Raw genomic sequence first — 15,013 nt, forward strand, 5'->3', positions numbered from 1 at the left:
TCTCTCAATAATTTCAATATTTTTTATTTATTTATTTATTATTACATACATCCTAAATTCGTCATTTTTTGGAATATCGAAAGAGAATAAATTCCTTTCATCAGGATAAGGAAAACAATATTTTCTATTTTCTGTTTTCTTCCCCTTTTCATTTTTTTCTTTTTCTAATTCGACAAACGAGTGACACTTTTTTTAAATATATTTATTTATGCATACGTTAACGCGTAATCTCAATATACTCTTTTAATTTCAAATATATTAATATATTGATATATATATATATATAATAATAATTTATTTTTTAATTTTTATTTTTTCGTTGATTTCTCCTCGACATTCCTTTTTTTTTGTCTTTCTTTCTGTGTATACTTGTAAGTGAGACCATGTGTAAGTGAGACAGTTTATTTCAAATCTATTATTTTCTATCTCTTTTTTTCTTTATTGGTGTGTGTGAAGAAAAAGATAATTAATAGAAATATTGTCTCCATGCGTTTTTCGTTCATGCTGAAAACTTCCACGAGGTGGAAACTCGACGATCTCTGACGAGAGTTTCGTTGAAGAAAGAGGTGCCTCGGAGAAGGAATTAATTGACCAAGAGGAACAAACGGGGTGGTGGTGGAGGAGGAGGAGGAGGAGGAGGAAGAAGAAGAAGAAGAAGAAGAAGAAGAAGAGGTTGTGGTGTAGGAGGTGATAGTGAACGGTGGTTCCTTCCAAAAGGACATCTTAAAGAAAATAAGGATGGGGTTTTACATCATCTTTGTAAGTAACTAAAAATTAATATTATTCGTTGTTTTTTTTTTAATTAATTCGACATAATACTAATTTTTCTAATTTTCACGTATATTTATATATAAATAAAATTTTGTTTGTTATACGTGTCGTTTTTTTTCGATTCAAAGTTGTACATTAGTTTCGTCTGCTTTTGACAACTTTTTTATTTTTATCTTACCACAGAATTGTGTGTGTGTGTGCACTCCTTGTCGTCGTCGTCGTCGTCGTTTCGTAGCACAGAAAGTTTTAGACGACTACAACGTTCCCTTCTTTTTCTATGATTTTTTAGTTGTTTGTTTGTTCTCCTTCATATCGTCCTCCTCTCACTCCGTTTTTCTTTTTCTTTTTTCTTTTTTTTTTAATTTTTTTCTCTATCTCGAGAGTTTACCACTCTTCAATTCGTACGAGTGTCTCTGGTTTTCTACTCACTTCGAAGTTTCTCTGTTTTCTCGTGAAGAAGATCAAAGAAGACCAAGTCGCTTTAATCTGCCAATGACGAAATACCACCACCACCACCACCACCACCACCGTCTCTTCCTGCATACCTTATTCGACTTTACCATCGTTCTCTTTTTCGTATTTTCGTACCTTTTCATCGTAGTCCTTGCCCTCGTCTCCTGGGTTTCCCGTTTGCATGACTTTGAAATGCTTTCTGCGTGTCCTTCTAAGACAGTTCTGATTCTCTTTTTTCCCCCCCCCCCCGTTCCTTTGGGAAACGGAAGATGGAAAAATTAACGTCGGTGCCACGTGATTTTACTCTCTCTCTTTCTCTTTCTCTCCCTTTATAGACGAGAAACGCGAATAAGGTCACGCGGCTGATGCACGCGATCTCTTTTGCATTTTTTCTATTTCCAATCCAACTTTTCTCTTTCTTTCCTTCTATTTCTTTTTTTTTCTTTTTAATTTTTTCTTCTTATTCGATTCTTGGAAAAGTCTCTTCTATCTCTACCCGATAATTCTGATTTTTGCTGCACTTTTTCATATATATATATATATATATATATATATATATATGATTACTACTACATACCAGTATTACTACCACCAACACTATTACTAGGTAAATCTCGTTAGACCAACGTTCGGCCATTCGTGAAATCCCTCAGGATTAAGCTCGTCGATCATCGACTTCTAGCTTGTATAAACAAAGGACCGATTGTTCAGCTTCGCTTTAAAGCCAAAGATCAAATTTCGAATCTCTAATGTATTACGTCAAGATCGTCGATTTTATAGGATCGATCGTAGCTAAGTTAGTCGTGATAACTTATCACCTAATTTCATCGATAAAATCTTATGTAATAGAAATAAATTTTCTTTATTCGGTTTAATCGAACACACATATATTTTCTCAAATTAAAATGAATTCTTTTTAAACGGCGCCAGTCTTAGATCGATTTGTTTTCAAATTGTTGTATAAATTGGCCGATAAATTGGTGGAGATTTTTCTACATGAAAAAGATACCTAAGATAAAAAACTTCACGAATTTATTGGGACCAACTTAATGGGAAACGTTAGAAGAATTAAAAAAAGTTTATTAGAATCATCGATTAGAAGAAAAAAAAAAGAAAAGATGTTTTCTCTTATATTTCGCGCGCAGTGATGTCTAGTGATAATCGATTCTTAGAAGATACAGTGGTCAATACGACAAACGAATAGGAGAGAAAGAGAAAGAGAGAGAGAGAGAAACAAAAAGTTAGTCGAAAAGTTAGAAGAAAAGTCTTTCCTCGAGTAATAGGAGTAGTAGTAGTAGTAGTAGTAGTTGCATTTGTAGCAGTGGGTAGCAGTGGATGGTAATGGTGATGGTGATGATGGTGGTGGTGGTGGTGGTTCCACGAAGGTGAGGAAATAAAAAACTTCATCGTTTCTTTTCGCGGCCGCTGCAGTCGCATAGTCCTGAACAAATTCTTGAGAGTACACCTTACGGATCCTAAAATAGGAGAAGCAACGACCTGCTTGCCTGCCTTGCCGTTTCCTTTCGTACTTTTCCTACAACCTGGACTATTCGGCGCGGAAAATTCACGAGCACGTTAATAACGTTCTTGAAATAGTGGGATGAATATAGGTAGAACTGTATAGATCGAAAAAGGGGTGCTCCCAACCCTTTACCTTCATCCTTTTCTTTCTTCCTTTCTTTCTTTCTTACTTGCGTTTCTTTTTCTTTCTTTTTATTCTGATCTTTTTTTTTTTTTTCTTTCCTTTCAAGTACGTTCGCGATTGAAACCTTTTTTGTGACGAGTTTGTACGATCTTGATTTTCTGAATGATTCTTAAATTGATTAAACGATTTAAACAGATTGATTATATGATACATAAATTATTTTAATTTATTGTATTTCATTCAGGATTGATTTGAAATATTATACAGATTTTAAATGATTTATTCAATTTTAGATTTAACGAATAATCGTGTATGGAAAATTTCATTGGCAAATGAAGCCGAGTTTTCTTTTTATTTGTATTTTTGAATTACTGTAAAAAAAATATTTTCTACGAGGGATAAAAATTATAAATATGACGATTAATTTAATACAACTATATTTATCGCGTACGGTAATAAAATCGATTGTAACATATTTTTTTTTTCGATAATTATTTATTACATACATTTGATCGTGCAGGAAAATATCATTTTTACGTATGATAATTTAGTTATATTAAACGTGTCACCACCGACGAGATATTTAAGTTAGATACTCGTTAAAAAGAATATTTTTAGTACAAAATTTAAAAATAAAAGAAACTTTTAAGATGTTGAAGAGATAAATGGGATTAGCCAATAATTTTGTTGCCTATAACAATATTATTTTTCATCTGATGTGAAACATAAATAGCAACGAAAGGAAATTGCATTATATAGAAACGCAAGATAAATAAATACTTATCAGAAGTTATAGGAGAACTGTCAAACACATGAATTTTCAATATTAAAATATGAAATAATTCGAACCAAAACGATTTATCTGCCTCTCTTACGTTAAGTTACTCCTCTAATATTCGATTTTTTATCGAAGTCGTTAAATTTCAACTTCCGAGAGGATCGATAAGCTTCCCTCCCTCTCTCTCTTTCTCTCTTTCTCTCTCTCTCTTTCCCTCCCTCCCTCTTTCTTTTTTGGAAAGACAGAAAGGAAAGAAAGATAGACAAAAAAAAAAAGAACCCTCCTCGAGAAAAATCAACGAAAGAATCTCCGATTCACTCGTTTACCGCAAGAACTCGTTCAGACCGTTCTGTCCTGCGGAAAAAAGATAGAAAAGGTAAAGAAGGGGAGGAGGAAGAGGGGAGGGGGAGAGGTGAAGGAAATTATTTAGAGACGGTCCCGTTAGTTCTATCGATCGAACCACGAATATTCGTTCGGCGAATATTCGTCTTTGTCCACCCATCTATCCTCTTTTTTGTATCTCTCTCTCTCTCTCTTTCTCTCTCTCTCTCTCTCGTTGTCCCTCTTTTTTCTATTTCATTTTAGGATCAACGTATCATACCTAACTTTATTCTGCGAAATTTTCTTTTTTTTTTTCAAACAGAATATTAATTTTTTTCTTTTTAGATATTCTAGTTACTTTTTGAATCGCATGTTAAAGGGTGGTATTGTGAATTAGTTTATAGAAATTTTGTTAATATCGTAAAGAGAATTGAATTAAGGTGGTGAATAGGAAATTAATTTTGTTTGTGTATTGAAATAATTGTTTACATTGCACATACACTATAAAAGATTACTATATAAATTAGTTGACAAAAAGTGCGTTATTATTGTAAGCAGAATTGCTTTAAGATTGTGTCAGGATGATAAATTAATTATTTTTTTTTTTTTAAATATTTCTTATAAAGTAATTGTAACAAATGCATTATTATTGTAAACTGTGTTTATTTTTATGCATGAAACCATGCTAATGAAACTTTTTTTTTTATTTTTTTAATCAAGTCTTCTTTTTAATAAAATTTTATATAAAAACTTTTTAATATCCGCAAGAAAAAACATATTAACCACTAATCGATTATGAACAAGTAGTATAGTATACGGTTGTTAATTGACTTGGGTGGTAAATTAGTATTATATTTTTGCATTTTTTATTATCGCGATTAGGATATTACTCCGTGTAGTGTAAAAGCCAAGAAAAAGAGATAGAGAGAGAGAGAGAGGATAGTAACTATCGTCGTGGATATATTTTGTTGTCCTTTTAAAGCAGGAGAGAAAAAAAAAAAAAAAGAAAAGTGAGGAAAAAAGAAATATAAGATTGAAAGAAGAAACTACTCACTATACGTTCTCACTTTCAAAGAATGAATACTTTGTGCTTTGTTATTACCCGCTGATTTTGTTCGGCCACCCTCGAAGAAATTGCGGTACGAAGGCGTTTCGTCTCAACGAGAGGAGACCCTATTGTCGGTTTCTTACTTGTTTGTCCGGTCAGCCTTCTTCTCTTCCTTTCTCGTATACCTACCTGGCTTCTAAGATGAAGACCGACCCTTTTCTTGTATTATATATATTTTTCTACCTTCGTAACACTAAGCTACTCTCTTGAAATAGGCTCAAGTACAACCCACGCACACATAAGCACGAATGCACATTTGCTTACGATTTTCCTTAAATTATTGTTACAGAAAAATTGTTCAGAAAACACACATATATAGATTATGTTTTCATACAAACATTTATTCACGCATACAAAGCATACTAGTATTTTACACATGCAGAAAGATGTACAAAAATGTTGTGTACACGCAGGAAATACACCTGTCACATAGATATAATACTATTGTGCATACACGTATGGTAAAATATCAAAATTGATGTATATACCAAAAATATACTTTTATATATTATATTCACGTATGATTATATATAAAAATTTATGTACACAGACTCAAAATATACTTGCATTTATACATTTTCCTTATATAGAAATATTTATGCACATAGACAAAATACATTTGTAGATAGTATGTAAAGAAAACGTATGGTAAAATAGAAAAATTTGTGTTACCATAGCATACACGTAAATACACGTATATACTTAGATGTTTTATCAGGATAGTATTTTGATAGATACTTACATATATCCACTCACGTTGTATGACTCACATGATTTATATTGGATCTTACGTGGCAAGATATCCTCGATAAGCTTGAGCACGTACTTTTTTTACTGAGAAATTTATTATCAACACACGAAGAAAAGAAAGAATAAGAGAAAGAGAGAGAGAAAGAGAGAAAGAAATAAAGGGCGAGAAAAATATACGCTAAGTATTTTTCAACGATTAGAAGAAATTTCTTGACTGGGTCACGCGGGCTCTTTAAACTTCGTCTTAAACGACGTTCGTGACTCAAAGTATTTTATGTGAAACGTCAACAACGTGTCCAATGAGAGTATTTCAACTTGTGTTAGGATAATTCTAGCACGCGTCAAGTCAAACTCATTGATTCTAACAAGCTTTTCCATAATAGTTCCTTTTAAATATTAGTACAATGCACTTTTTCTTATTGTTTTTTACTGTTTTCTTTTTTATATTTTTTTTCTTGTAACGCTTATAACCCGTACGATCCTAGAACGAGAATTTTCAATAGAACGACGACGACGACGACGACGACGACACGACGAAATCGTGGAGAATTATGTACGTGGAAAATTATGCAAAGTGGATTAGCTAGCATGGTTTTGGACCGATGAATCATAGCGTACGTAGATTTATGATAACTATTAATACGATATTTCATGTATTTAACTATATCTATATGATGCATTCTAATTCGTTAGAATTAAGAGAAACTAATATTAAGATAGACCATATATATTATTTTCGTTTGTTTTAATTCGTTAATAGATATTTACACGTTCAAATATAATTCTACATATTAATACAAAAATATATATATATAAAATACTTTGAATACTCTTAGACACAGGGTCAAGTTTTTAATTATTAATTAAATAAGTCTTCATTTTTTTATAAAGTATGTTCATAAAGATCACGTATTTCAATGATATTATATATATAACAGTTTAGTTGTTAGATATAATATAATTTGGTAATATTGTAGATGACTGATAGAATCAAATCCGATTATAATGGTTGCTGACCCGCAAGCATACAAATAGAAATTAGAAGACAGAGACAGAGAGAGAGAGAGAGAGAAATAAATTCTCATTGCTATTACCAAATCTCACTCTTACTCTTTCTCTTACTCTCTCTCTCTTACTCTCTCTCTCTCTCTCTAACTTTTACCTATACCGGTCATTCGCAGATGTATCCGCAGAATGTTACCTTATACCTTGCAAGTGACTAGGGAATTTCGGTTGTACTAGCGATGCTCACCGAGATTTCCCCGGAGTTTCCAAACGACGACAACCACCGAGACTGCTCACTATACTTCGAATCATAGTATATGTACAACGTACATAGATACACATCACGTAAGCTTTTATTCGTCCAGTTTCAAAGATCCCGATTGATCCACCTTATAGATCACACCGCATTTCTTTTTTACCTTTTATCTTTCCCTATCCATTTCACTTTAAAAAAAGAGGGGGAAAAAAAAACAACGAACAAATTCTAACAAAAGAAGTATTAAAATGAACTGAAAACCCCGTTTCGCGAATGAAATTGTTTCACGAAGAAAATTTCTAGATCACGCGTTTGTTTTCTACTCTTTATATATATCGTGAAAGAAAAAGAAAAAAAAAAAAAACGGAGATAAAACGTTGAACACACACAGATGGAAAGAAAAATTCTTATACGAAAGAATTAAAAATAGATGTGGAAAATAAAAATTCGATATAATATTATACTTGTTCTTGTGTGATTAAAACGTAATTATTAGTGCATATTAAAAGAAGAAAGGAGAAGGAAGGAAGAAGAAGAAGAAAAAAATGAAACGCTTTTTCATTACCATTACCTACAGAAATAGAATTTTCTTACGATGAAAATGACAAGGTCGACGTTTAATAGAGCGGAATGATTCTTGGAGTCGAATCAGCAGTTACCAACGTCCACCACCACCCTCTTGCTCTCTTCCTCTTAATACTTGGTACTTCGATCGAAGGGTTGGTAGGTAGATAGGAAGGTAGATAGGAAAATGGGTACATAGAAAGATAGAAAGGTACAACCGAGGACTTTCCGTACAGACAATTACATCGGTTTCGCGTGTGAATTGGGTCGCTTGTAATTCCACGCGTGGACGGTTCACTCGTTAAAGGAAAAAAGAAAAAGAAGTGAAAGAAATAGAGAGAGAGAGAAAGAGGTGGAAACGTTTCCGAATACGTCGAAGTTGTTGAACAAAGCATCGCAGAATGAATGCTTTAAGTTCGACCCTTTTCTTGCTAACCTTTGACCTCCGATACCTTCGGTAAATGCAGGAGAACCTAGTCGAGTAGAAGCACCTGGCCAAATTTGTTATACATCCCGCAACATGACCTATAACAATCTATTCCTCTTTATTTCTTGCTTGCTTCTTTCTTTTTTTCTTCCTACTCTGAAAATCGAAGCCAAAATTGTGTCATGTTTGTTATGTATATTATTTCCCGATTATAATCTGATCCTTATTAAATTTTTTTGGGGGTGGGGAAATGTTCGGTTCATGTTACAGTTGGAAAAATAAATGGATAATAAATCGAATGTTTTTGTTCAAACGGCAATTTTAAATTGTTGGTTAACGTTTACAATATTTATTCGCGATAGTGGAGATAGATTTTTCTTTTTTTTCCATAAAGAATAAAAATAAAAAACAATGGTTTTTTAACTGATCGATGGTAAACAAATGTGGTTGATCATTTGTGTTAATATATTTTGAATATTTCACGTTATTTAGTGTTCGCTTTTATTTTGATGATGGACTAAATCCTCTACCATAAAACACGATTAATGTTTTTCCTATATATAGTATCAAATTCATCATAAATAAAATAAAATACGTATAATAAAAATATAATGAAATATAATGAAAATATTCGTGTTATATCCCATTTTCGTGTCATATCATAAAAAATTGATTAATATTATTATATCACTCCTGAATTTCTTCGAATATTTTAATAAAAATTTGAATATATAAAATTATTGATGTAGCATAATACGTGACGTATTAGTTTCAACATGTAAATGTGTTTTAACGAGTTAATATGTGAATATAAAAAAAAAAAGAATTGTTTTCTGTTAATTCTAATGAATAAAAAATATCATCTCTAAATATAGCTAAATACATGAAAGATGATAGTAGATCAGATTATTTCAATATTTTATTTACAAATTAATAGAACATATATAATTGATTATCTTCAGAACGTCATTATTAAAAATATCGATATCATATTATATTTTTGTTCAAAAATATGCGGGGAGATTAAATTTTATAAAACGTGTTAAAATACACACGAAAAACATTTCGGAAGATACGATAATATTTAATAATATTTAACACACGACCCGCGTAAGATTCTCAAATATCAAAGACGTATTCTTTTTTTTTTTGTTCCCTTGCCAAAATTTTGCTCGATAAATCTTTTTATATCATCTTTTTACCCATAAATATTTTCTTGAAGTAAATTTGATGGCGCGTGTTCATATAAGAGTTTGACATATATGAACCACCGGGACAACATGATCGAGGTGAAATTTTCTTAAATCACGGATCCAAAAGAGGGATGAAAAAAATATTTATATAGGTATATACATATATAGATATATATATATATATATATTAAGAGATAAATTTAGGTACTAAGAAGATCTATATATCCGTATACATACATACACACACATAGATTGCTATCATAATCCATCAATTTCTCTATACCGACATAGTTCATCTATTACTTCTCGCGTTGCCTTGAAGCATCGCCGTTTCGAAACACGAGCTTTACAACTTGGCTTATCTTGTAGAAGATACTTGTTAGATGGCAATAGAGAAGAGGTAACTTTGGTAAAGGTATACTTTCCATTTCTCTTGCATTAAAGAAAAAGCAAGCAAGCAAGCAAGCAAGCAAGCTAGAAGGCAAATGAGAAAATGAGGGAATGAACAAGAAAGATAGAGACAGATAGATAATATCTCAAATATTCTCTAGAACATTTCGTCCAAAGTACCACACACAGTACCCACTTTATCTCTAAAAGCTAGAAAGAGAGAGAGAGAGAGAGAGAGATAAAGATAGAAATAGAAAGAGAAAAAGAATTGGCGATAAAAGGTGCTCGTTATCGGTCTCACCATGATCGTTTCAAGAGAGAGAGAGAGTCCGTTTTTCGTCGTATTCGACTTTGCCACGCTCGATCGCTCTTTATTCGGCAGCAATGAGTGGTTTGGTTAATGGGTTGAGAAGAAAAAGATGGGGGAGAAGGTGGAGGAGGAGGAGGAGGAGGTGGTTGTGGTTGTGGAGAAACGGGAGAAGCCGTTTCTCCGTCACAATCTCACGACACCGGCCACTTTACAGATTGCCTCGAAGTAAGCCGTTAAGCCCCCGTACCGTATAGAAAATGTTTTTAAGAATCTAAAAGAGAGTAGAGCCTGGCCAACTTTTAAAAGGATTTACAATCGGACAGGCCCGACCACGTGGCAAGTACGAGCCACGATTTTCTTATACGATGTTAAAGGAAATGAGTAAAACAGAGACATCTGAGAAAGAGAAATCTTCTGAACAGTTATCATCATCGTTAACGAGCAAACACTTTTTATTTTCTGAATGCCATTGTTAATCGTGGTGTCTGTCTGTGTGTGTGTGTTTCTTATTTCGTTGAGTAGGTGGGGGCTGGTGTTGCTCGAGATTCTTTAAATGTCAAACATTTATCTTCTGGTAAAGGCATCCCACTGATTAAGATGATAATATTCGTTGGTATAATGGATGGATACACCTTACTCCGAATCCTTTTTCTTCATATGTGTCATCGTTCCTCCTATCGTTTGCTTTTAAAAGATGTTTTTAAGCAGAGAGAAGGCGTTAGGATCTCGAGAAACCCATATCTGATAGATCTTTGATGTTTACTACTTACTTTATCTTTCTAAAGGATCCTATATAACCTTTGACTAATTTTCTACCATTTGTCGAGCTATCACTGAAACGCGAAGCGATTTGTAAACGAGAAAAGGTTAAAAGCCGGCTACTTGCTACCTGATATTCGAGGATTCCTTGGTCTAATGAACTTAGTCATCGTTTTAGTCTACTTTGTTATCACGTTGTGTGTTGTCGTATATTGAAATATCAAATATATATTTTGGTGAATTTAATTTATTATTTAGTTATAGGTTTATTCTACTTATCAATTTGATTTTGTTGTTCGTAAAGCAAGAAGGTTTTTAAATGTAATCCCATAGAAAGTAAGTTCTCGCTTTAAGCCTAACGCAATTTATGGTAAATATAACTTTGTAGTAAACGCGTTCGCGTTTAAATACATTGCCACAGTACTTTTCACGCCGCAAAATGTTTATTGTTATGTTATCTTTTTTTATTGTTGTTGTTGTTGTTGTTTCGTTTAAAAAAAAGAAAAAAAAATTAATAATCGACAACGACTGTAAGAATTCTCGTAGCTGTTTAAGAATATTTCCCATAAGCAACTAAACAATTTGCTTTTTAAACGTGAAGAAAATATATTCTCCGAGTAGTCATTAAGTTAGTCGAATGTTTCTTCAAATACTCGCTAATTGGAAGTTTCCAATAACGGTAATAAGTATTTAATTGTAGTTGCGAGTAAGTAAAATGAAATGAAATGAAAAAAAAAAAAAAAAGAAAATAAAATCACTAGAAAGAATTATTTCAAACAGCCATTGAAACGTAGCAAGAAGTATCTTTTATTGCTCCATGGAAAACAACGGATTCTGATATTCGTAGAGAGGCTACTAAAATGCACGCTTGGTTTCCAGACAGAATAATAGGTACTCACCTTTCATCGTTTCGAGACGGTAATGGACCCAATACCATTGGGATCTTGGAAGGTACCTTTTTGCTTTGCAATCCCTTAGGCTTCCCCTTCACGCTCGTGCGTCTACTTGTTCTTTCAGAAATATATTTGCTTTCAAAGAAGTTGAATCATTTTCGTCTCTAGTATTTCTTTTTAATTGTTGTTATTTTTTATCTTTTTTTTTTTATTATTTTTCAAAACGTGTATTCTCTGCGGATAAATTATTTTTTTATTTATTTTATTTACTCTCCCCCCCTACCCCATTATTTACTCGTGTGCAAATATAATTGTATTTTATTTTTATTTTTTTTTTGTATTATTGTAGTTAAAAATTTGATCGAATCATATGTTAATAATAGGTAAAATGAAATATACCGAGAATATTTAGTTTTTTTTATATTATTTTAAATTTTAAGTACAATTTTTTATCAATAATTTGTGTATAGAGAGAGAAATTTTAGTTAAAATAAATGTGAATATCTTATATTACATATAATATATTTGCAAATTGGATATAATTATATATTGATAATTTTATCGATATGTTAATCAAATATCAGTTATATAATTTTCAGAACGAAACTTTTATTCTAAATATATCTCATATTATTTATTTTTATATTTAAAAACGCATAAGAAATGAAACTAAATGTCACTATTCTTATATATATTACTTTATCACTCTCCATTAGATTTCTATATAGGTATTAAAAATTTACAAGAAAAATAAAAAACAGAATCAATCGCCATCTCCCATTCTCATTTTATTTTTACTCGATCGGTAATGAGTACGTTAGACGAAATTAGATATCGATTTCGTTCGCTTAAGGTTCCGGTGATGGAAACGTTAGATATATCAGAAAAATTCTCGTCAATTTATATATCTTTTGATTGAGTAAAAAAAATATCGAGATGATACGCGAGGTCAAACGAAGTCAATCGTATAATCGTAATCTTTCGAGGCTTGAAATAGGTGCTTCGGGGTACGAGTTAAACGGTAAGGGGATATTTAGGATAACATCTACGATAAAATTACCAAACTAGTTTACACCCAATGCGTTTTTCCTTCTCGAAAATATTCCACATTAAACGTTCTTTCAACAAGATACTTTAAAAAAAAAAAGATTTCAATTTTAGATGGGGTATAAAATTAGTTACAAACCTTTCATATAATGTGATATTTTTATAACGTAAGTTAATAAATTTGATTGAGCATGATTTATATAACAGGGTGTAAAAATACTGATAATTATACTTTCATATATGTTTTTTTTTAATAGCATGACTTAAGTTTGGGCATGGATGAATTATATAACACGAATATTTGATTTCATTTAACACGATTTCAATTTTATAAGGCAGGGTTTCTCAAAGTGTGTGATCTCATATATATATATATATATATATATATATAGGGTAGATACCATAGATTCTATAAGAAGTCTTGAAAATATTTGCTCGGTTAAAGGAAGTTGCCAAGTGGTTTGAAGTTTGAGAAGCTCCGTTGTTATAGGAAATTTATTTTATAAGAGATTCTATCGTGTCATCAATCATGTTGTAGGAGAATTAACTGTGTGATTAATCAAAAATGTGCTATTAAATAAAATAAATAATAATTAACTATAATATTATATTTGTACTCTCTTATATTTATACTGAAGGATTTAATTTCTAAAATATTAATGTTAGATGTGTGTAATTGTTTTTATTAGGATTAGATTTTAATGATTTTTATTAACCATTTGTTTTTTTGTCTTGTTATTTTTATTAATTAATAAAATTAATCATTCAATTAACTATACAATTATTTTATACTTTGTTTAATTGCGTGTGGAGTGTCGTTAAAGTAAATTACAGATAATCGAGACGCGTGGACTTGTACATCGTTTCATGGGAATACGATTTTAGCGTTCGAAGTTTAAATGAATTTCTAAGAGAAACAGCAAGGTAGGTAGGGGGAGAAGTAATAGCAAAAGAGGGAAACTTTGTACGTGAGAATAGAATTCATTAATTTTCCAATATTATTACCATCCAATTTATTCCGATTATTTGAATATTTTATTATAATTTTTATCTCGCTATATATGGAAAATGATTACTATTAATTTGTTCGAAATTTCTATAGGGGATATCGATAAGAAAAGATATTCGGTGTTAGGTATTTTTTATCATTTAGTGTGATTACTTTTATCTCTATCGAATGGTACAAATATACTTTGATTATTTCGTTTCCCTTAACTCTGATTATAAAGATACGTTCTTCTCATGAAAATTATTATAGATAACTAGCAGATATATACAAATCGTTAGAATCGTATAAAATATTTATTAGATTTCGTTACAATTATTTTTACATTAATTTCAAATTACACGCAAAATTTGTTATCCATGTCAAGAATAATTAATAAAAATAAAGAAAAGAAAAAAAATAAAATAAAATAGAGTCAGTGATCAATAATACGCCTTGTTTCATGTTTTCTTTTTTTCTCGTAAATAAAAATTTTCCCGTCGAAGAAAGAACGACAGGGTAAAAAGGAAACAACGTCGAACGTATGAATAATTGATTTCAATTATTCCGTCTAACCATTTGCGTATTTCTATTTTTTTTTTACTATTCTTTTTTTTTTTTTTTATAGTATTCACGTTACGAGAAAGACGTCGTAAGAGTTAGGGAGAGTCGTTTGAGATTTTAAGTATCGTAGAAAAAATAAAAACAAAAGAGAGAAAGAGAAACAGGAAGGAAGAAGGGGGTGATGGAGGAGGGTTAGAGAAGGATATTGCATATCGTGTCCGCGTGTGTGTCCATTTTACCGTGGCAACCGCCAATTGTGGTGGTACTTTGCGAACCATTGGAAAACCACAGAAGCTAGACTGCGGAGAACCACGCAATCTGTCGTTCCAGAAGAGGAGGAGGAGGAGGAGGAAGGAGGGAGGAGGAGTGCTTACACGATGACGCCAATGATGCAAAATCATTTAAGCTTGTATCTTTTTATTTTATCTTCTTCTTTTTATTATTTCTTTCTCATTGGCCAGAAATTTCTAAATTATCTTACCATTTATATATCTCTGCGTTCTAACTATTGTGTATTATTATAAACAACGATGACATATGTGCATAATTATATTAATATTATTATTTTTCTATATATCCAAAATTTTTCCGAAATTATTTAAAACTAGTATTGGTCATATCTTTATTTATCTAGATTTGGATTGAAAAAAAAAATAAAGACGAATAGATATGAATTGTTAATTGGGCAGTTATAATTAAAAATCATCTATTATTTACATTGATTTTATCCTTATTCATCTAGATAATGATTAAATATATAAAGAAAGAAATATACGAGGGAAAAGAGATAGAGA

General features: G+C 31.4%; 1 protein-coding gene across 2 annotated transcripts in view; it reads left to right on the forward strand.

Annotated features, from left to right (window-relative positions):
• Positions 1–300: 300 nt before the first annotated feature.
• LOC106788497 (ADAMTS-like protein 1) overlaps positions 301–15,013 on the forward strand; it is a 196,918-nt gene continuing 182,205 nt past the window's right edge. The window contains exon 1 of one of the 2 annotated variants that reach the window (XM_014751795.1): positions 301–759. In XM_014751795.1, coding sequence (XP_014607281.1) covers positions 739–759 — 21 coding nt within the window. In that variant the 5' untranslated portion in view covers positions 301–738. The remainder of the gene's footprint in view (positions 760–15,013) is intronic. The other variant, XM_014751794.1, reaches the window with a different exon arrangement.

The sequence above is a fragment of the Polistes canadensis genome, unplaced genomic scaffold (genome assembly GCF_001313835.1).
Source record: "Polistes canadensis isolate GaletaPanama2010 unplaced genomic scaffold, ASM131383v1 scaffold_141, whole genome shotgun sequence".
In the NCBI taxonomy this organism is placed as follows: domain Eukaryota; kingdom Metazoa; phylum Arthropoda; class Insecta; order Hymenoptera; family Vespidae; genus Polistes; species Polistes canadensis.